Source organism: Micromonas pusilla, assembly GCF_000151265.4.
Source record: "Micromonas pusilla CCMP1545 genomic scaffold MICPUCscaffold_5, whole genome shotgun sequence".
Classification (NCBI taxonomy): Eukaryota; Viridiplantae; Chlorophyta; class Mamiellophyceae; order Mamiellales; family Mamiellaceae; genus Micromonas; species Micromonas pusilla.
The window spans coordinates 735,830-756,747 of NW_003315886.1; the positions used below are offsets into that span (position 1 = coordinate 735,830).

Below are 20,918 nucleotides of genomic sequence, written 5' to 3' on the forward strand. Positions count from 1 at the left end.
TGCAAGCTGTTCGTCAAGTAGTCTGGTCTAATAACGATCGACGAGAGCGAATAAAATACTACAGGGTAACGTAATAATCTCAAACCTCGCCCTCGTCACGCGCTTCGCATCGCGCTCGGGTCGAACCCCGTCGGCTTCAAGAACCAAAACGACAGCGCGAGCCGCTCGCCGTCGACGCCCTCCCTCACCCCTCGCACCTCGTGCTCGACCTCGTCGCTGTAGAACATCACGAGCCGGTCCCCGACGGGCGCGATGGACCGCCGTCGCGACGCGTCGCTCGGAAACGCGACCAACTCGCCGCCGTCGTCCACGCCCCGCGCGCTTTTCCCTTCCTCGTTCGGGTTCGGGTTCGGGTAATACACCGCGGTGATCCGCCGCGGGTCCGCGGCGCCGCAGTTGTCCAGGTGCTTCACGAACCCGGGCGCGCCGGGCGCGTACACGCTGAGCATCGCGTTGGCGACGTACGCGTCCGACGGCAGCAACGCGTTTTTAGGCAACGCGTTGATCAGGTGGTCGGAGACGCACGATCGCACGAGCTGCGCGACGTCACCGGGTCGAATCTCCGGCGGCGGCGACGCCAACACTTTTTTTGAGCATGAGTCACCACCTTCATCGGCGTCGTCGTCGTCGTCAAGGCCCTCGTCCCCCGCGAGCCAGCACACGACGTCGCCGCGCGCGGAGACGTCCGACCGCCCGGTGCGGTCCAACGCGCCCGCGACGAAGTCGTCCCGTCGCTCGCTCGCGTGCCGACGCAGCGCGCGCGACACCGCGGCCGCGAGCCTCGGTCCGAGCGCGTCGTCGATCACGGCGATGCCGCCGTCGCTTTCGTTTCGTAACGCCGCCGCTGCGGCGGTTACCGACGCGCGCAGCCGCGGCGACGCGAAGAGCTCCCACGCGCTCGGCGGCGGCGCGGCGGCGGCGGAGGCGTCCGCCGGCGGCGGATCGACGCGGTCGCACGTCAACACGCCGAGCTGCCGCAGCTGCGCGTGCGCGCTTCGAATCGCCTGGTACGGCACGAGTCCGCGTTCGGCGGCGGCGACGCCGAGGTTGAAGATGGCGCGAAGCGCCGGCGGGTGCGCGGCGGCGAATCCGAGCTCGTGACCGAACGCCATCGCGAGGAACTGCGCGCTCCAAAATTTGTGCGTCAGCTTCACGGGCATCGCGTCGCGGAGCTTCACGAGATCGCGCACGCGCGCGGTCTTCTCGAGGTCGGGGACGTCCGACGCGGCGAGGATGGCGCGCAGACCAGAGGCGTAGTGCTCGAACAGGCGCTGCTGGTCGTCCTCGGAGACGCTCGCGGACGCCGCGGTCGCGGTCGAGGTGGAGGTGGAGGTGGAGGTGGAGGTCGATCGCGCGTCGGCGTCTATCGGAGCCACCCCGCGCGTCCTCCACGAGGACGCGGGCGCCGCGGGCGTCCACGCGCGAGCGAGGACGCGCGACGCGACGCGCCGCATCGCGCGAGGAGGAGCGCGCGCGACGACGGGAGGCGCGACGCGCGCTGTGATCGATTCCAGATCTCGTTATTTTGGTTTCGTGAAGTTAGGTGCGTTCTATACACTGGTCCCCATACGACCGCGTTGGCGTGGTGAACGCCGTTCCTTAAGGACTTTTGCCGTCGTCTCTCTCTGCCCACGCCTCGGTTTCAATCCCCGTCCTCGATGCCTTTCAACGCCAACTGACGCCTTTGAACTCCACCCCAACATTCGCTTGTATAGAACGGCCCTTATTCGCGTCGTTGATTATTACCTCTCCGTCCGCGGTATCGGTATCGTCCCCCCTCCCTCCCCAAACCCTACATCCCGTCGTCGTCCTCGTCCTCCTCGTCGTCACCCTCCTTCCGGCGGACGCATCGGCGACGGCAACCCCAGCGGCGTGGTGTCCGCTCGGGCCGCCGTCGGCGACTGCGGGATCGTCGCGAGGGGCGTCCCTGTCGATGGACCCGCGCCCGCGTCGGCGCCGCCGGGGGCCTCTAACACGACGTCGCGCGCGCCGTCGCTCGCGCCGCCGGCGCCGATCCACGCGGCGTTCGCGTCGCCCCCGCCGGCCGTCCCGTTCCCGCCGCGGCCGCCGCTCTCGAGATCTCCCCCCCCGTTCCCGTTCCCGCCGCCGCCGCCGCCCGCGAGGTTATCCGGGGACCCGCCGCGGCTCGGCTCCCTCGAGCTTCCCGTCGTGTTCACCGTGAGGTACGGCCGTATGTACCGGTTGTCGATCTCCGTGAACGACGTCATCCGGGCCGTCTCCGCGACCGCGCTCGCGGCGGCGCGGACCTTCCCCATGCGGTCCAGATCGCTGTTGTCGCCGACCTCTCTGAGGCTCGATCCGAGCTTCGACATGAGCGACGAGTTGTACTCCGGCATCAGAGCCTCGCCGCCGTGGACGCTCCCGCGGCCGCTGCCCGGGGCGCTGTCGCCGTGGGCACCCCCCCGGGCACCCCCGCGGGCACCCCCTTCCGCGCCGGCGCCGCCCCCTCCTCCACCCGGGGAGTCGTCCATCTCGTTCCACACCGACGGCGCTTTCAGATCCAACCTGTCCACGAGATAGCTGCACGCGCCTCCGATCGTCAGCACCGTGAAGATGATGATCATCAGCGTCGCGGTCCGTATCACCCTCCCGGATTCCACGCCCAGGTCGCGGATCGTGCTCGACGCGAGCGCGAACGCGATCGCGCCTCGTAACCCGCAGATCCATAACATGTGGACGTGGTTTTCCGGTATCTGTCTCCCGGGCGACCTCCACGCGTTTATCTTCTTCGTCAACGGGAAAATGTTACACGCTCTCCCTCCCATGCACGCCAACAGCGCGACGATCGCGAACGGTATCGACTTCCACGCCTGGTTCTCTAAGAACATCGCGACGCCCATGTATATGAACACGAACGTCTCCGCGAGCGTCGCGAGCGTCTTGAAAATTTCCTTCGTGTTCTTTTGCGACTCTGGCGACAGGTTCGGACGCGTGTAGTGCGCCATGACGATCCCGCAGAACAGAATCGCGACGATCCCGGACAAACTCACCGACTCCGCGGCGGTGTACGCGCAGTACGGCGCGATCATTACCAGCGACGCCTCGATGTGCGTGTGCGACGCGAGCAGAGGCCCGCCGATGAGCTTGAAAAATATCGTCGTCGCGACGGCGAAAAACGTCCCCACGAGAACGCTCCCGACGAATATGTACCCGAAGAACGCGATCGCGGTGATCAGCGACACGAACGACACGCCGTCCTGGTGGAAGTTGATCAGCGCGCGGTACGTCACGATCGCGACCGCGTCGTTTAAAACCGACTCCCCGAACACGAGCGAGTACAGATCGATGTTGACGCCGAGCTCTTGAAACAACGCGAGGACGGTGACGGGATCGGTGGCGGACACGAGCGCGCCGAACACGAGCGAGTGCAGGAACGGGAGGTACGTGATCAACCCGATCGCGCCGAAGATCCACACGCACAGGCCGATGACCGCGGTGGAGATGAGCGTCCCGCCGAAGGCGAGCGCGCAGATGCCCCCGAAGTTGTTGAAGAAATCGCGCGTGCTCAGCGAGAACCCGCTCTCGAAGATGATGGGCGGCAGGAGCAGGAAGAAGAAGATCTCCTCGTTGAAGTCGACCCACTCGGTGACGCTGCCGCTCGTGTTCGCCGCCCACAGCGCGAGCCCGACGCCCATGCCCATCAGCAGCGCCGCGCCAGCCTCGTGGAGGAAGGTGATCTTAAAGTGCTTGATCACCAACCCGAGCACGAACGCGCACGCGAGGCACACGAGCAAGAGCAGGAACGCCGTGGACTTGAGCTCGTGCGTCTCCGCGGTGGACGCGCCGCCGGCGTCCGCGTCGTCGAGGTCGTCCGGGTCGCTCATCGCGCGCGGCGTTCGGATCGCGTCGTTCCGTCGCCCGACCCGCCGCGCGCTCGTCTCTGCGGCGGGAGCCGTCGGGGCATGCGCACGTCAACTCGTCGTCACGCGACGACGACGAGTCCTGTCAGCGGATGAAAAAGTTCCTTTTCGCAGGTGCGATCAAAAAACGTTTTTCACCCACAACTTGGTTTCAACATTTGATCGCGTCCCCTTTCAACACGACCGTGAACTTTTTTTCTCGTCCTGGCCTGCTGTCACGAACCGATTCGTCGCGGATCTCATCATCACAGTCCAGCGCATCGCGTCGTCGCGTCGCACGCCGAAACGTCAAAATGTCCAAGAAAGTCGCCATCGTGTGCACCTCCGCGTCTGAGTTCCAAGGCCACCCCACCGGGGCGTGGCTCGAGGAGATCGCGACGCCGTACTACGCGTTCAAGGCTGCCGGTCTCGACGTGACGATCGTCTCCATCGCGGGCGGGAAGGTCCCGATCGACGCCGCGTCGACGCAGGGCGACTTCAACACCCCCGACTGCGTCAAGTTCACCTCGGACGCGGACGCGGTGAAAGCGCTCGAGAGCTCCGTCGCGCTCGCCGCGTACGACTTCGACGCGTGCGCGGGCGTGTACCTCGCCGGCGGGCACGGCACGTGCGTCGACTTTTACAACGCGCCCGACGCGCCGCTGCAGCGGTGCCTCAACAAGGTCTACGCGGACGGGAAGCCCCTCGCGGCGGACTGCCACGGCCCGATCGCGCTCCTCAACTGCGTGAAGCCGGACGGATCCGCGCTCGTGGCGGACAAGGCTGTCACCGGCTTCAGCGACGCGGAGGAAGCCGCCGTCGGATTCACGGAGAAGTGCGAGACGCACTCGGCGTTGCTCGAGAAGACGATGCGCGCTCTGGGTGGGAAGTACGCCGCCGCCGCGGACTGGAACCCGAACGTGTGCGTGGACGGGAACCTCATCACGGGGCAGAACCCGGCGTCGAGCGCGAAGTGCGCGGAGGCGTTCGTCGAAGCGTTGGCCGCGTGAGCGCGTGATGACTATTACCTGTATGTATTTTCAGTTCGCGACGCGTGCAACGCAAACGCACGCGCGTCCTTCTTCTTCTCCTTCTTCTTCTTCTATCCGCTACGCTACTACATCTACGAATCGTCGAGTCATCACACGCCGTCAACTCCTCTTCTGGTTCGCCGGGTTCTGCCGCGACTTCAGGATCTTCTCCTTCGTGGTCATCAAGATCTGGTCGAACGCGGTCACGTCCTTCCCCGCGCGAACCTCTCGCCTGTGCTTCTTGTGCGCCTCGATCAGCGCCGGCTGCTTCTTCAGCGCGGCCTCGATCTTCGCCTCTCTCAAGCCCTGGTCTCTCTCGTGCTTGTGCCCCTTCGGCGGCTTGTACTCCGGATTCTTGTTCGCGACGTCCCACGGCCACTCTTTCCCCATCGCGATCGCCGCCTTGCGCAGCTCCGCGACTTTGCGCCTGGACATCGCGGGCGCGCGCCATTTCCCCTCCACGAGCGTCGGCTGCGCCGCGCCCGGCATCGACGCGAGCGCGGCCTCCAGCTTCGCGATGTTCTTCATGAACATGTATCGCATCGTCATCGTTCGACGACGCCGCGGCGAGCGCTTCGGCGCTTCCTTCCTCGCGCGGCGGTGTGTGATTGACTTAGGGTAAGAAGCAGAGCGAGGAACGGTTGGGCGCGGACCTGATGACGGCCACGGCCACGACGACGTTTTCCGCGGCCCTCGGTGTACTACAGTACGCTCGAAAACTACTCTTACCGAAATGCCCATACGGAAAACGAAAGAACCGGAGAGCACGACGCTTCGGCGGCTAAGATATTTGAGGTAAAATCGGGGGTCGCGCGAAGGATCGAAAAAGTGCACGGAGGTCCGACGGTCCAGACCATCCGAGGACCGCACGCACCGCGCACGGTCGCTCGCGAGCCGCGCGACTCGACTCTCGCCGCGGCGCCGCGTCGCTCGTCGCCCGTCGCCTCGCCGCGGACGCGTCCGAGGGCGACCTCCGCGCCTCGCGAGAGAGGGCGGAAGAAGATCTTTTTCTCTCTTTGAAAAAAAAACACGATGGCGGCCGCGTTTGGCGTCGCGTCGTTCGCGACCGCGCTTCACGCGCCCGCTCGCGACCGCGCGTCGCTTAGGCCGGCGTGCGCGGTCGCGCGCCGCCGCCGGAACGTGCTCACGCGCGCGACGATCGCCGGAGGTGCGTCCTCCTCCGCGTTCGCGCGCGCGCCCCGAAGCTCCCGACCCGTCCGCGCGGCGAAGTCTCGCCCGCTTCAAAGTATCTTTCTTTTCTTCGAGGGCGATCGACCATCGGGCGCTCCGAACGACGCCCCGAGCCCGCGCCGATCGCCGGCCGCGCGCCTTCGCGCAGCCACCCCGCGCGATCGACCGCGACCGCGACTGACGACCTCGTCCACCCCGCCCTCGAACCCTCCGAACCCTAAACCCCCCTCGTCTCGTCGCGCAGGCGGTCAGATCACGGACGTGTCGCAGATCGAGATCCCGACGGATCTCATCGAGATCCGCGCCTTCGTCCGATGGGAAGAAGCCGGAAAGCCGGAGGACACGTCGCCGGAGTGGCAAGCGGCCGAGTACGCGCGCGCGAGACTCGACCTCCAGCTCGAAGCCCTGAGCGGCGTCTCCCTGAACGACATGCGGCGGCGGTACAACCAAGACACGGTTGACGGCGACGACGACCCGATGTTTCCCGGCGTGGACGCCAACGCCATCCTCACCGCGGGGAAGAACGTGAACTACGTCGCGAACCCGGAGAACAACGCGGTCGCGGTGAGCGTGGACGAGTGGAACGACGGCGACGGCGACGGCGGAGAGTTTAATAAGCCGACGAAGACGGTGGAGCCGGAGGTTTGGATCGAGCCCGAGCCCGAGCCCGTGGGCGTCTACCAGTCGACGCGAGGACCGTCCGACCTGAAGGAGCTGACGTTGTCCCTGCGCGAGCACGGCGACGACCGCGACGACGAGCTCGCGAGCGCGCAGAGCAAGACGTTCATGACGCGATGGGCGGGAGAGGGCCCGGGGAAGCGTCTTCCGGAGAAGATGATCAACCAACGCGTGTACCCGATCGGGAAGGACGCCGAGCTTTTGGTGCAGATGTATCAAGTCGAGCGGAGCGACGAGGAGGCGATGTCGGGCGCGCGGAGCAAGGTGGCGCGGCGGCGCGTCGTGTTCACCACGGACGCGACCGAGGATTTTGTGCTTCACTGGGGCGTCGCGCGCGACGAGCCCGGGCAGTGGCTCCTGCCTCCGAAGGCACTGTGGCCGGAGGGGACGGAGATCGTCTCGGAGATTTCCGTGGAGACGCCGCTGCTTCAGACCGAGGGGTGCCTTCCGGTGCAGGGCGTCGACGGCAACGAGGACGACGACGCGTGCTACCCGATCCAAACGATGACGATCGACCTCCCGGGCGAAGGCCCGCTCGAACTCATGGGGATGCAGTTTGTGATTCGAAACGCGGACGGGACGAGCTGGTACAAGGACGAGTTCAACGGCAACTCCAACTTCCGCGCGAATTACGCGCAGGCGCGAGAGCAAGCGGTCACGGACGAGATGCTGGACACGATCATCCGCGCGGAGGCGGGGAACGGGTGGTGGACGCTCATGCACCGGTTCAACCTCGCGTCGAGCCTCATCGAGCAGAAGTGCGGCGCGCACAGTTCGTTAGAGACGGACGGGAAGAAGACGCGACGCGCGGAGATCGCGGCGGCGGCGAAAATTTACGTCTGGCTCCGGTACTCGTCGCAACGGAAGCTGACGTGGCAGAGGAACTACAACGTGAAACCGCGCGAGCTCTCCGCGGCGCAGTCGAAGCTGACGCGGACGATCACGGACGTGTATCGCTCGTCCCCGCACCTGCGCGACATCGCGCGCTTGATGCTCGGCACCGTCGGCCGCGGCGGCGAAGGCGGGCAGGGGCAGCAAATCAGAGACGAGATCTTGAACATCATGCACCGGAACAACATCGGCGAGAGGAAGGGCGTGTGGATGGAGGAGTGGCACCAGAAGCTGCACAACAACACGACCCCGGACGACATCGTCATCTGCGAGGCGTACCTCGCCTTTTTAAAGTCGGACATGGACGTGAGCGAGTACTGGCGCGTGTTGAGCGAAAACGGCGTCACGCGCGAGCGACTCGAGTCGTTCGAACGCCCGATCAAGGTCGAGCCGACGCCGCGACCGCACATCAAGGTGGCGCTCATCAAAGACTTCACAAACTACCTCGCAATCTTAAAGTCCGTGCACAGCGGCGCGGACCTCGTCGAGTGCTTGAAGGCGGCGTCGAGGAAAGGCCTCGCGGTGTCTCACGCCATGAATTACGTGCGGGTCGCGCAAAACGGCGGCGGCGACGCGCTGCAGCTCCTCGCCGCGTGCGTGGACGCGCGCCACGAGATCCGCGACGCCGGTCTGGCGAACCCGAACGCCGCGGACGAGGGCCTCGTCCGCGAGCTGATGTACTTGGACCTCGCCGTGGACGACGTCTCGCGCCGCGCGGTGGAACGCGCGGGCGAGGCCGACTATGGCCTCGACGAGCAGATGTATCTCGCCGAGCTCGTCGGGGAGAATCTCGCGCTGTCGCTGCCGTCCACGAACGAGGACGTCGTCCTCGCGCTGACGGAGTGGCGGCGCGTCCGCGAGGCGAAAACGGCCGGCGACGCGACGTGGGCGTTGCGAGCGAAAGCGGTCGTCGATCGCGTGCGTTTGTCCGTGTCGTTGCACGCGGACGCCGTGGCGAACGACATGCAGCCGGCGGCGAACGAGATTGGCCGCGCGTGCGGGATCGAATCCTGGTCCGTGGATTTGTTCGCGGAGGAGGTGATCCGCGGCGGGCCCGCGTTCGCGCTGTCGCTCGTGTTGTCGAGGCTCGACCCGGCGCTTCGCGCGGAGGCGGACATGGGCGCGTGGCAGATCATCTCCCCCGACCCCGCGATTGGTTTCGTGAAGAGAGTCGACGCGTTGGCGTCGGTGATGAACGATACTTTCGACCGACCGACCATCTTGATCGCGGACAAGGTGGGCGGCGACGAGGAGATCCCCGCGGGCGCGGTCGCGGTCCTCACCACGTGCAGCGTAGACGTCCTGTCGCACAGCGCCGTGCGAGCGAGGAACGGCGGCGTGTTGTTCGCGACGTGCTACGACGAGATTCTTCTCGAGAATTTGTCTCAACACGTCGGCGACGCGATGAAAGTCAGCGTCGGCAAGGGCGAGCAGATCGTCTGGGAGGAAGTCGACGCGAGCGCCGTGGACGCGGCCGCCGCGAACGGCGCCGCCGGCGCCGAATCGAGGAACCACATCGAGGGCGGCCTTCGATTGGATAACATCCCCTTCTGCGGCAAGTACACGGTGCCTCTCTCGGAGTTCAAACAGGGCGTCGTCGGCGCCAAGGCGAGGAACACGCGCGCGCTGAACGAGTCCTTGGGCGGCGGGAAGATCCCGAAGTGGATCAGGCTCCCGAAGAGCATGGTCGTGCCGTTCGGGACGCTGGAGCACATCCTCAAGGACCCGATCAACGCGTCGGTCGCGCGGGAGTTGATGAACCTCGAAGCCGCCGTGGACGACTCCTCCGAGGAGTCGCTCGCGACGACGCTGAAGAACTGCCGCGCGTGCGTGCGCACCGTCCAACCCCCTAAAGGGATGATCGAGGAGATCTCCACCGCGATGGCCGCGGCCGGGATCGACCCGCCCGAGGACGAGGACCGGTGGGACCTCGCGTGGAGGGCGCTCTGCGACGTGTGGGCGTCCAAGTGGAACGATCGCGCCTTCGTCTCGCTCCGCAACCACGGCATCGACCACGCGGACCTCCGCATGTCCGTGCTCGTGCAGCCGGTCGTGGACGCGGACTACGCGTTCGTGATTCACACGGCGAACCCGTCGTCGAACGACGCGACGGAGTTGTACGCGGAGGTTGTCGTCGGGTTGGGCGAGGTGCTCGTGGGGAACTACCCGGGCCGCGCGTTGTCGTTTAGCGTCAAAAAAGCCACCGCCGCGGAGGCGGCGACGGGGACCAAGTACCTCGCCGACGGCGCGACGCCCAAGGTGTTGGGGTACCCGTCCAAGAACGTGCTGCTCAAGATACCGCGGCCGACGATCATCTTCAGGTCGGACAGCAACGGCGAGGACCTGGAAGGGTACGCCGGCGCCGGGTTATACGAGTCCGTGCCCATGGATAAGGAGAGCACGCTGCACGCGGATTACTCCGGCGACGCGCTCGTGTGGGACGCGGAGACGCAGCGGAAGGTGCTGACGAAGATCGCGGAGGCTGGCGTCGCGATCGAGGCTGCGCTCGGGGGCGTCGCGCAGGACATCGAGGGCGTCGTGAAGGATGGCGAGATTTACGTCGTCCAGACGCGGCCGCAGGTGTGATGGTCCAAAAAAAAACACCAAACGCACGCTGTACAAAGCCGCAGAGCACACAGACCATTTACCCTTCAGTTTAATTGCGATACCTTTACTGCTAAAAACGTACGCGCACTTCCCGCGTTCTTCTCTCTTCTACGCGCCGCCGCCGTGCGCCTTCGCCTCCTCCATCACCGCCTCCAATCGCTCCCACTCCTCGTAGTACAACGTCTGCTTCTCGGTCTTTTTGTCCTTCTCTCTCTGAATCTCCTGCGCCGCGGCGACGTCGGCGCCGCACGCGAGCAACCGCTCGTCGATCGCGGCGATGTCGTCGTCGATCACCGCGAGCGCTCTCTCGATCTTCGCGATGACCGACGGCGCGTTCCGGGCTTCTTTGAGCATCTTCGCGACCGCGGCGGCGTTCGCTCTCGCCTCGGCCTCTCTCGCGGCGATCTCCTCCTCGCTCAACCCCTCGTTCGCCTTCGCCTTCGCCTTCGCCTTCGCGCCCGCGCCCGCGTCTTCCCGGACCGCGCCGGCGACGCCCCCGGTCGACACCATCGCGGTCGCGCTGAAGTCTCTCTTCGACAGCGCGCCGCCGACGACCATCCGCGACTTCATCCCGCCGTTCTCCACGCGCGCGACAAACGTCGGCTCCAACGCGTCCGCGAACGCCTCGTTGTGCGTCACCGCGACGACGGCGCCGTCCCAATCTCGCAACCCCTCCGTCAGCGCCTCGATCGCGGCGGCGTCGAGGTGGTTCGACGCCTCGTCCAGCAGAAGCACGTTCACGGGGCGCAGGACGAACGCGGCGAGCGCGACGCGCGCCTTTTCGCCGCCGCTCAAGTCGCCGATGACGCGGTCCTTCGCCGCGTTTCCTCCTAAACCCAACGCGCCGAGGACGGACCGCGCGGTCTGCTCGTTCAGCGTCGGATTCGCCGCGCGCGCGACTTTCAGGACGTGCGTCAACGGCGAAACGTCCGACGGGAGCTCCTGCGCGAGGTCTTGCGAGAAGTACCCCACGCGCGCGCCCTCGCCGTGCGCCAAGACGCCGCCCTGCAGCCGCAGCGACCCGCCGAGGCTTCGCAGCAGCGTCGACTTCCCGGCGCCGTTCGGGCCGACGACGAGCAGCCGGTCGCCCCGCCGCACGACCAAATCGACGTCCTTGATGAGCGGCGCGAGCCCGCCGCCGTACCCGATCGTCGCGTTCGTCAGCGTCAGGACCTCCTTCGCGCCGTCCGGCGCCGGCGGCAATCGCAGCGTCACGCGTTTCGCGTCCCCCGGGCCGGCGCCGAGCGCCTTGTCGTCTAAATCGCCATCCTCGCGCATCTCCTCTAAGCGCGCGTTCACGCCCTCGAGTTGCTTCGCGCGCGACCGCGCCGCCGCCGCGGTCGACGCCCTCGCGCTGTTCTTCGCGACGAACTGCGCGAGCTTCGCGGCTTTCGCTTTTTCCTTCGTCGCCGCCGCCTGATTGACTCGTCTCCGCTCGCTCCGTTCCTCAACGAACTTCGAGTAGTTCCCGGAGTACCCGCGCAACCTTCCCCCTCTGACTTCGATCAACCGATCGACGCCCTTCTCCAACAGCGCCTCGTCGTGCGACACGAGCAGCGTCGTGCCCTTGTACGCCCTGAGCCACCCCGCGAGGTACTCCTTCGCGCTCGCGTCGAGATGATTCGTCGGCTCGTCGAGGAGGAGGAAGCCGCCGTTGACGCCGCCCCCCGACTGGCAGTCCCCCGCGGGGGACAGCAGCAGCCGCGCGAGCGCGACGCGCATCTGCCACCCCCCCGAGAGCGCGTCGCACGGGCGATCCCACGCCTCTCTCGCGAACCCGAGGCCGTTGAGGACGTCCGCGACGCGGCGTTCGACGGCGTCGCCGCCGATCGCTTCGAAGCGATCGCGCGCGGCGACCATCATCGTCGCGCCGTTGACGTCCCCCGCCGCGATCGCCTCCTCCGCGGCTCGAAGCGCGCTCTCCGCGTCGATGACGTGCGTCATGCGGCTCCGCGCCTCCTGCGCGACCGTGCGCGAGGAGCCGCTGACCGCGGTCTGCTCCAGGTAGCCGACGTCCGCGCGAGGCGACACGAGGAGGTCGCCGCCGCTCACCTCGCGCGCGCCCGCGACGCATCGGAGCAGCGTGCTCTTCCCGCAGCCGTTCGCGCCGACGAGGCCGACGCACTCGCCGGGCTCGACGCGGAGGTTCGCGCCCGAGAGAAGGTCGCGGTCGCCCACGGTGACGCGCACGTCGCGGAGGATCATGACCGCTCCCGCGGTGTCGCCGCGCGGGACGACGTCGCGAGATGACGTCTCGGACGTCGTCGCCGTCTCCGTCGACGCCGACGCCGACGCGCGGCATCGAGATCGCGCGCGCCCGGGGGAGGGGGAGGAAGGAGAATACGACGACGACGCGCGACGGTGCGAGCTCGCGCGCGGAAGCGCGCGAGTCATCGCCGCCGAGGACGCGTGCGACGTCATGGCCGCGCGCCGTGGAACACTGAGTGACGAGGAACTTCCGCGAACGTCATCCACACGCAAGTCGCGACCGAAAAGCGCCGACCAAAAAGTGAATTGGCACTCGAGACGACGCGCTTACCCACCCCCCGCCGCGGATCATGACCGATCCCGGCCCCGACTTCGACCCCGCGGACCTGAGCAGCAAGCGCGAGTGGGAGAAGATCGGCGACGGGTCGTTCGGGAACGTCTACCGCGCCACGCTCCTCGGCGTGCCGGTCGCGGTCAAGGAGATCGGAAGCGCGAAACCCGATCGCGTCGCGGGCCTGAAGCGCGACATGCATTACCTCCGAAGGTTCCCGCACCCGAACGTCGTGCAAGTCTTCGGCGCGTACGAGGAAGACGGCAAGCTGTTCATGGTCATGGAGCTCTGCGCGCACTCGCTGCGGTCGAGAAGCGTCGTGAACCGCGTCGACATCGTCAGCGTCCTCGCGGACGTCGCGCGCGCGCTGACGAAGCTCCATCGCGCCGGTCACGTCCATCGCGACGTGAAAGCCAGGAACGTCCTCGTCGGCAAAGGGTACGACACCGCGAAGCTGTGCGACTTCGGGCTCGCGCGCGCGATGCCGGACGAGCGTCGGCCGGAGGTGAACCCGGAGATGACGCCGCGGATCGGGCCGCCGAAGTACCGCGCCCCGGAGGTGGTGAAGCGGAGGGATTACGACCTCTCCTCGGACATATACGGGTTCGGCGTCATGTGCCAGCAGCTCGTCGCGCAGCTGCGACGTAAACGGCGGAAAATCATGGGCGAGGACGAGGTCGAGTTCATCTTAGCCCTCGGCGGCGAGTGCGCGAGGAAAGAGCCGGAGCTGAGGCCGACGGCGTACCAGTGCCTGCGGCGTTGTTTACAACGGCTGGGGAAACCCGTGCAACTGTGCTCGGAGGCGACCGCGTCGAAGCGGAAGCGGTATTGGCTGAACGAGCCGATGGACGTCGGAACGTGGAAGCACTCGGGCGCGGCGTCGCCCGCGAGCACGTCCGCGAGCACGTCATCCGGTTCGGACGACGACGACGACGACGAAGGCGGCGGCGGCGGCGGCGGCGGCGGCGGCGGCGGAGGGAAACGCGCGCGGGGCGGCGGCGGCGGCGGCGGCGACTCGAGCGACGGCCGCGGCGGGATCACGGAGGACGCGAGCGACGACGGCGAGGAGGTGCAGCAGGGCGCGACGGCGAGGCGGACGGACGTCGGAGGCGGGGGCGGGGACGACGGGGAACGAGATAGGAAGGCCATGCGCGCGTGACGCGGTCGCGAAGACAGGGTTTGGGTTTGGGTTCGGGTCGGGTTCGGTTTGGAAAACCTCGCCGAACGACACTTATTATTTGAGCGCCCGCGGCGCCGTCGAAGACCATGAGGTTAGCTCATCGCGCTTGTGAAGAACGAATCGAGCGAGCACGAAGAACGTCGCGTTAAGAATCCAATCCGCCGCGTGAACGGCAGACTATGTACATTACAACACCCCGCCCAGAGCGCCGCCCGGGCGGCGGCGAACGCGTCTGTCCTCGCTCGTCGACAGACCATCTACTTCGCCGCCGCGGGCGCGGGCGCGGGCGGCGCCACGGCCTTCTTCATCGCCGCGACGTCCCCGCGCAACTCTTCGACTTCCTTCTTCAGTTCCTCCATGGTCCTCGGCTTCTCGTCGTCCGCCGGTTTCGCCGCCGCGGCCGCCGCGGACGGCGCCGCCGCGTCGCCGCCCTCGGTCGCGGGGTGCGCAGCCTCGCTGTGCGAGTGGTACTTGTGATGGAAGTAGTGCTCCATGCCGAACGCCATGGCCCACACGCCAGCCTGACGAATCGCGTCGACGGAGGGGACGGTACGGTCAGCGGGGGCGCGCGATCGAAAATCGAGAGGCGTCTCGACCGACGCGCGGCGAGGGCCCGCCCGCGCGGGAGGATTAGGGATAGCGAGAAAAGATCGAACGGGCGAAAGAGCGCGAGGCGCGAGGCGCGCGCGGTCGCGACGACGACGCGAGACGCACCATGACGTGCGTCAAGGGAGCCGAGCTCCCGGTGTCGATGAATGCCCTTCTGTACCAACCGAACATCTTGCCGACGTCGCCGCGGTCGCTGGCGCGAGCGAGATGGACGGAAGGGTTTGGGATGGCACCGCTTTTCGTCTCGCGGCGATGGCGCCAACGGCGCGCGTCGGTCGCTCGCAAAAGTGCTCGGAGCCGGCGGCAGATGCCGGCGGCGAGGGCGGCAGTGTCGAGGGCGCACGCAGGCGGCCGCGGGTGAGAGCGCACGCGCGAGCGCGCGCTCCCTCGAGCCTCCGCGACCGCGCCGGATCGCGCGCGGACCGATCGAAGGCGTCGCGAGCGAACGAACGCGGCGTTCGTCGTCCCCTCGCGCGAGATGGCGTCGTCGCTCGCGGAGCAGCTGAAGCTCGTCGCCTCCGCGGCGCCGACGGAGGAGCGACTGAAGGGGAAAGCGTCGCTTCTGTACGACATCCGAGAGGCCGCGGACATCGACCTCGAGACGATATACGCCGTCGGGCTCCAGGGTGCGTCTCTCGCGCCTCGCGTTCTCGCGGCGATGCGGCGGCGTCGGCGGAGACGCCGCCGCCGCCGCCGCCGCGTCGTCGACAAATCCATCGCTCGCGAGCCGTCGTCGCGATCGATCGATCCGATCCCTAACGCCACGCCGCCGCCGCCGCCGCGTCGCCCCTCGCTCACCGCGGCGTCCCCCACCCCTCTCTCCGCTCCGTCGCGTCGTCCCCAATCTCAGGGTTCGCGGAGCTCTCTCGACTCGACGCTCGGTTCGAGGCCGCGGGCAAGAGCCTGTTCAGCAAGCAAGCGTCCGAGACGAACCGCGAGCTTCAGGACCGAGACGCGAACGCGAAGATCGACGCCGCGATCGAGGGCTTCCTCCGGCTCCTGACCGGGTACTTCCTGGACGAGAACGCGACCAAGTGCTTGGAGTACCTCGTGCGCAGGTACAAGGTGCACGTCCGGAACGTCGACGCGCTCATCGCGTGCGCGCTGCCGTATCACTGCACCCCCGAGTTCGTGAAGCTGGTACAGCTGTGCGCGCTCGAAGGGACGTCGTTTTACTTTCTCGCGAAGGTCAAGGAGCTCGGCGCCGCGCCGCCGCGGTCGCAGCTCGTGCAGCGGTGCACGCACGACGGCGCGTTTCTGTCGTTCATATGCGACGCCGCGGCGACGACCGCGTCGAACAAGGTGCGCGTTGCATCTCGTTCGTTACCCCGCCGGTGAACCGGGGAGTGTTTTTTTTTTTCGCTTCGCTCCGCTCCGACTCGGGTCCGTTCCGGCGTCGTCGCGTCTTCTTCGCGCGCGCGCGCTGCACTCCACCGCTATTTCTTCCGTCGCGCGCGGCAGCCACTCGTGGCGTTAAAACACCACGCCGCGCAACGACTAGCAACGCGGTGGTACATGACGACACACGTCGACGTGAGCGCATGTCGGCGCGCCGTTTCCCCCGCTCGCAACGTACTGCGCGAACAGCCGTGGACGGTCGCGCCTGGAGAGCGCTCTCTCATTCGCTCGGTTCGGTTCGGTCGCTCGGTCGCCGCGCATCGGCCGCTCGGCGCCCATCTCTCTCTCGATCAAACCATAACCCAAACCCAAACCCTAACCCTAAACCCGATACCCTACAGGGCGTCCCCGGCGCGGCTTCCGCGTTCTACGCGGTGACCCTCACCGAGTCCATCGCGGCGATGAAGCAAGTCACCGCGGCGACGGTCCCGCGTCTGCTTCCGTACCTCGAAGCCGGGCTCGCCCCCGGGGCGTCCTCCGAGCAGTTCGCGGGCGCGATCATCGTCTCCGTGCAGCTCGCGCTGAAAGCGCAGCTCGCGCAGCCGCTGACGGAGGCGCTCATGGAAGGGCTCGCCAAGGGCGCGCGCGCGCCGTTGCACGCGCAGGTGCTCCAAGCGCTCTTGGTGCTGTGCCAGGTGCGTTCTATACACTGGTCCCCATACGACCGCGTTGGCGCGGTGAACGCCGATCCTTAAGGACGTTTCCCGGCGCATCTCTCCGCCCATCCCTCGCGTTCAATCCCCGCCCTGGGCGCCTTTCAACTCCGCTTCTGACGCCTTTGAACTCCACCCCGACATTCGCTCGTATGGAACGACCCTCAGACGCAACGCGTCCGCGCGCTGCCGAGCCGCGCGTTCAAGCACCTCGTGAAGCTCCCGGACCTCGCGTCGCACGTCGCGGACATGGCGAAGAAGTACGTGTGCGACGAGCTCCTGTGCGTCCTCGTCGTCGCGCTCGCGGGCGCGGTGACCGCGCACGCCAACTACGAACGCGTGTTGACGGAGGTCATCGTCGACGTGGAGTTGTCGGACGTCGCGGTGCTCGCGCTCGTGCGCGAGCTCGCGGTGACGGGGACGAAGGACGCCGCCGTCGGTGCTGACGCGAACGGCGCCGGCGGCGCGCGCGATAACACCGCGGAGAGAGAGGCCGCGGCGAGGGCTCTCAGGCTGTGCGACGCGCATCACCCGATCGCGTGCTCCGCCGCGGTGGATAAAGTTCTCGCGGAGGCGGCGAGGCGCGCGGTTGTGGCGAGCGACGGCGTCGAGGTCGCGGGCGACGCCGCCGGGAGCGGGAAGACGAAACGCGCGAAAGACGACGCCGCGAAACCGAAACCGGCGGAGAGCCCCTTCGCGGCGTTCCTCCGGTGGGCTCTGTCAGGCAGCGCCGCGGGGCCGATGCCTGGGCACGCCGCGTCGTTGGGCGCCGCGTTGGACCATCCGCAGCCCGGCTTAAGAGAAGCCGCGTTGAAGGAGCTGAAACGCGGCGGGTCGAGCGCCAAGACGATGTCCTCGGGGACGGTCCTCGCGGGCGCGCTGTTACGCCGCGTGTCCGACGACAAACCGCGCGTCGCCGCCGCGGCCGCGGGGCTCCCCGGCGTGCGCGTCGCGATCGGCGACGACGACGCGCTGTTCGACGCCGCGAGCGAGAGGCTGAACGTCGCCGCGGCGAAGTGCGCGGGGAAGACGCCCGAGGCGGAGCTCGAACGCGCCGTCGCGAAACGCTGCGTGAAACTCCTCGTCGGCGTGTTGTCCACGCCGCCGAGACGGCCCGGAGCGGCGGGCGGCGAGGGTGCCGAGAAGAGTGCCGAGAAGGGTGCCGAGGAGAGCGACGCCGAGGAGAGCGACTCCGAGGAGAGCGACTCCGAGGCGAGCGTCGAGGCGGCGGCGGACGGCGCGGCGGGGCCGCTCGCCGGGCGCGCGGCGGCGACGGCGTTCGCGCACGTTTTGTTTTCGCCGTCCACGAGAGCGGTCGCGCGCGCGGCGCTCGACGCCGCGGCGCGTAACCCGCACCCGCTGCTCTGGAAGTTTCGCGAGAAGGCGTTTCAGAAGGCGGTCGCGGAAGCTCAGTCGATCGGCGGCGCGCCGACGCCGGACGCGAAGGCGTCGAAGAGGAAAAGTTTAAAGAAGGAAAAAGAAGTAGAAGCGAAGGACGTCGACGCCGCGGCGCAGAAGGAAGCGAGGGCGCGCAGCGACGCGGCGGTGAACGCGCTCGTGATCACCGCGCTCGCGGAGGGATTGAGCGCCTGGAACGACGTCGACGCGATGACGCTGTGGGTGAAAGAGACGTGGCGCGACGGCACGAACCGCGCGCGAGGGACGCTGCTTCTGTCGCTGCGCGAGGCGTGCGGTCGCGCGTCCGCGGCGGCGGCGCGCGCGGCGACGTGGACGGTCGCGAAAGACGCGTGGAACGACGAAGACGTCGGCGCGAGCGTCCTCGGCGAGCGCAAAGACGAAGAAGACGCGAAGCGCGGCGACGCGCCGCTGAGCAAGCACACGGCCAGGGCGCTGAGTAAGAATGGCGACGCCGCGGCGGCGGTTCTGCCGGCGTTGACGCGACGCGCGCTCCTCGCGATGCTCGACGCGACGTGCGCGCGGAAGGGAAATGATCACGGAAACGGCCGCGAGCGGCGCGTTTTAAAAGAAGTTTTCCTCGCCATGGCCGCCGCGGACGACGAGTCCGGCGAAGGAAGGTTTAAGACGCACTTCGACGCGCTGTTACGCGCGAGCGAGAGGTCCGGGGTGTCGTCGACGACGTTTCTCGCCGCGCGCGCGTCGGAAAATCCCGAGGGCGGCGGCGGCGGCGGCGGCGGCGGCGGCGAGACGTCCACCGGGTCGATCGCCGCGGGACCTCAGGTCGCGCTCACGCTTCTGAAGAACGCGGACGCGAAGGACGCGGACGCGTCCAGGAGCGGGTCGCTCCTCGCGACGCTCATCGTGGCGTGCGCGGCGACGGAGCCGAGGGTTCGCGCCGCCGCGGCGGCGGCGATTGCCGCGCTGGCGCCGGGGAAAAAGAGCGTCAAGAAATCGTCCCCGTCCGCGGGCGTCGTCGCGCTGTGGAGCTCGCTCAAGGACGCGGCCGGGGACATCGGCAGCGTGGCGAAGAGCGTGGACGCGCGCGAGGTCCTCGTGGACGCGATCGCGCGCGGTTTGGACGTGAAGCAGACCGGCTCGAGCGAGAGCACGAACGACGCGATTGGCGAAATTCTCGCCCCCGTCGCCGCCATCGGCGGCGGCGGGAAAGCGAAAGAGTCCTACATCCTCGCGCGCCTCCACGACGACGACGACGACGACGACGGGAGTTCGGAGGTGCGAGTGGACGCGTACGGCGCGCGCGTGCTCGTCGCGGTCCTCGCCGGCGTCGGCGACGACGCCGTGAAAGCGGCCGCGCTCGCGCCGGCGTTGCGTCGATGCCTCCTTCTCGGCGGCGGCGACGGCGGCGGCGACCTCGCCGCGCTCGCGGTCAATCTCCTCGAGGTCTACACCCCCGCGTTCGCGAAAGCGGCGAAGAACACGCGAGACGCGTCGTGGACGGCGTACGCCGACGCGCTGAGGCCGCCGTCGCCCGCGCCCGCGAGGGTCGCCGCGATGTGCGTCGCGACGCCGGCGTTCGTCGACGCGTTGCCGGCGGCGGCGAGGGGCGAGTGCCTCGGCGCGCTGTTCGCCGCGGTCGGGGGAGATCCGGACGCGGGCGCGCGCGCGGCGGCGCGGGACGCGGTCGACGCGCTCAAGGTGAGCGCCGCGGACGTGATTGAGATGTTGCAGACCGCGACCGCGGCGGCGAAGGCGCTCGTCTCCGGCGGCGGCGGCGGCGGCGGCGACGACGGCGAAGGCAAAAAATCCAAACGCGCGAAGGGCGCCGCGCGCGCCTCCGGCGACGCGCCCGCCGCGAGCGCGTCCGACGCCGTCTCCGCCGCGATCGCCGCGCTCGAGGTCGTCGCGTGGAAGTCCCCGAAAGACATCGAACGCCGCGGCGACATCGCGGGGCCGTGCATGGATCTTCTCTCCGCGCTTCTCGACGCCGCGGCGTTCGCGAAACGAACGCCCGCCGCCGCCGCGAACGACGACGGCGACGACGACGACGACGACACCGCGCGCCCCGCGAAGGGCATCGCCGCCGGGGAAGCCTCCGGCGGGTACGCGCAAGCGCTCGTGATGTCTACGCTCGAGACGCTCGCGAACGAGCAGCGCGTCGGACGCGGCGGCGACGCCGCGGAGACGTCTTCTACGACCGCGTGGTCCTACGCGCTCGTCGTCCGCGCGGTGCGAGACGCCGAGCCGGGCCCCGCGCGCGAGGCTGCGCTCTCTCTCCTCGCCGCGGTCGCGCGCTCGGACCCGGCCGGCGCGGTCGACCACGTCCTCGAAGTCTCCTCCGCGCTGACGCACGGCGCGACGGACAAGGGCTCGGACGACCCGCTCGCGCGCCGAGCGCTCGAACGCGCGCTCGCTGCCGTCGTCCCGGCGTGGATCGCGGGTGGGCACGGCGTCGCCGCCGCCGCCGCGAAGGTTGTCGACGCGCTCCCGGACGCGCCCGCGCACCGGAGAGGACCGCTGTGCGGCGCGCTGTTGCGCGCGTGCCCGCCCGGGGAGGGGCTGCCGCGCGTGTTGCTGCTGATGCTCGGGAATATGAAGACGCTGGAGGAGGCGGCGACGAAGGCGGCGGAGAAGCGTGCGAAGGTGCGTTCTATACACTGGTCCCCATACGACCGCATCGGCGTGGTGAACGCCATTCCTTAAGGCCTTTACCCGGCGTCTCTCTCCGCCCATCCCTCGCTTTCAATACCCGCCCTGGGCGCCTTTCAACTCCACCTGACGCCTTTGAACTCCACCCCGACATTCGCTCGTATGGAACGACCCTAAGCGCGCGAGGAAATCCGCGGAGAAAGCCGGCGGCCGCGTCGCCGCGGCGTTTCAAGCCGAGCGGGAAGACGGGCACGC

The 20,918-nt window shown here is 68.1% G+C and overlaps 10 protein-coding genes across 10 annotated transcripts; 5 read left to right on the plus strand and 5 right to left on the minus strand.

Annotated features, from left to right (window-relative positions):
* Positions 1-28: 28 nt before the first annotated feature.
* On the minus strand, positions 29-1,454 carry MICPUCDRAFT_58061 (uncharacterized protein; the record flags this gene model as incomplete). The annotated part of the gene is made up of 1 exon (XM_003058813.1): positions 29-1,454. One exon carries the CDS (start codon positions 1,452-1,454, stop codon positions 96-98), a length of 1,359 nt encoding a protein of 452 aa, XP_003058859.1. The 3' UTR covers positions 29-95.
* Positions 1,455-2,516: 1,062 nt separating this feature from the next.
* Positions 2,517-3,764, minus strand: MICPUCDRAFT_2626 (monovalent Cation:Proton antiporter-1 family; the record flags this gene model as incomplete). Its single annotated transcript, XM_003058814.1, has 1 exon — positions 2,517-3,764. A coding segment is annotated over one exon (1,248 nt), but the record flags the coding sequence as incomplete, so codon positions are not given.
* A 378-nt stretch (positions 3,765-4,142) lies between these two features.
* Positions 4,143-4,918, plus strand: MICPUCDRAFT_49595 (uncharacterized protein). The gene has a single exon (XM_003058440.1). It carries the CDS (start codon positions 4,175-4,177, stop codon positions 4,868-4,870), a length of 696 nt encoding a protein of 231 aa, XP_003058486.1. The 5' UTR covers positions 4,143-4,174; the 3' UTR covers positions 4,871-4,918.
* A 93-nt stretch (positions 4,919-5,011) lies between these two features.
* Positions 5,012-5,440, minus strand: MICPUCDRAFT_58064 (uncharacterized protein; the record flags this gene model as incomplete). Its single annotated transcript, XM_003058815.1, has 1 exon — positions 5,012-5,440. One exon carries the CDS (start codon positions 5,438-5,440, stop codon positions 5,012-5,014), a length of 429 nt encoding a protein of 142 aa, XP_003058861.1.
* A 483-nt stretch (positions 5,441-5,923) lies between these two features.
* GWD1 (carbohydrate-binding module family 45 protein) lies at positions 5,924-10,237 on the plus strand (the record flags this gene model as incomplete). The annotated part of the gene is made up of 2 exons (XM_003058441.1): positions 5,924-6,059; positions 6,327-10,237. 2 exons carry the CDS (start codon positions 5,924-5,926, stop codon positions 10,235-10,237), a joined length of 4,047 nt encoding a protein of 1,348 aa, XP_003058487.1.
* A 129-nt stretch (positions 10,238-10,366) lies between these two features.
* On the minus strand, positions 10,367-12,463 carry MICPUCDRAFT_45533 (ATP-binding cassette superfamily; the record flags this gene model as incomplete). The annotated part of the gene is made up of 2 exons (XM_003058816.1): positions 10,367-10,480; positions 10,844-12,463. The coding sequence occupies 2 exons, from the start codon at positions 12,461-12,463 to the stop codon at positions 10,367-10,369; spliced, it is 1,734 nt and encodes a 577-aa protein (XP_003058862.1).
* A 353-nt stretch (positions 12,464-12,816) lies between these two features.
* On the plus strand, positions 12,817-13,425 carry MICPUCDRAFT_17464 (uncharacterized protein; the record flags this gene model as incomplete). The annotated part of the gene is made up of 1 exon (XM_003058442.1): positions 12,817-13,425. A coding segment is annotated over one exon (609 nt), but the record flags the coding sequence as incomplete, so codon positions are not given.
* An 809-nt stretch (positions 13,426-14,234) lies between these two features.
* MICPUCDRAFT_58068 (uncharacterized protein) lies at positions 14,235-14,757 on the minus strand (the record flags this gene model as incomplete). The annotated part of the gene is made up of 2 exons (XM_003058817.1): positions 14,235-14,498; positions 14,692-14,757. The coding sequence occupies 2 exons, from the start codon at positions 14,755-14,757 to the stop codon at positions 14,235-14,237; spliced, it is 330 nt and encodes a 109-aa protein (XP_003058863.1).
* Positions 14,758-14,793: 36 nt separating this feature from the next.
* MICPUCDRAFT_68172 (uncharacterized protein) lies at positions 14,794-17,083 on the plus strand (the record flags this gene model as incomplete). Its single annotated transcript, XM_003058443.1, has 3 exons — positions 14,794-15,212; positions 15,437-15,888; positions 16,326-17,083. 3 exons carry the CDS (start codon positions 14,794-14,796, stop codon positions 17,081-17,083), a joined length of 1,629 nt encoding a protein of 542 aa, XP_003058489.1.
* Positions 17,084-17,378: 295 nt separating this feature from the next.
* On the plus strand, positions 17,379-20,355 carry MICPUCDRAFT_68174 (uncharacterized protein; the record flags this gene model as incomplete). Its single annotated transcript, XM_003058444.1, has 1 exon — positions 17,379-20,355. A coding segment is annotated over one exon (2,977 nt), but the record flags the coding sequence as incomplete, so codon positions are not given.
* Between the last annotated feature and the right edge of the window lie 563 nt (positions 20,356-20,918).

Excerpts from the sequence above, each read along its gene's own strand:
- MICPUCDRAFT_49595 (XM_003058440.1), top strand. The coding sequence starts at position 4,175 with ATGTCCAAGAAAGTCGCCATCGTGTGCACCTCCGCGTCTGAGTTCCAA.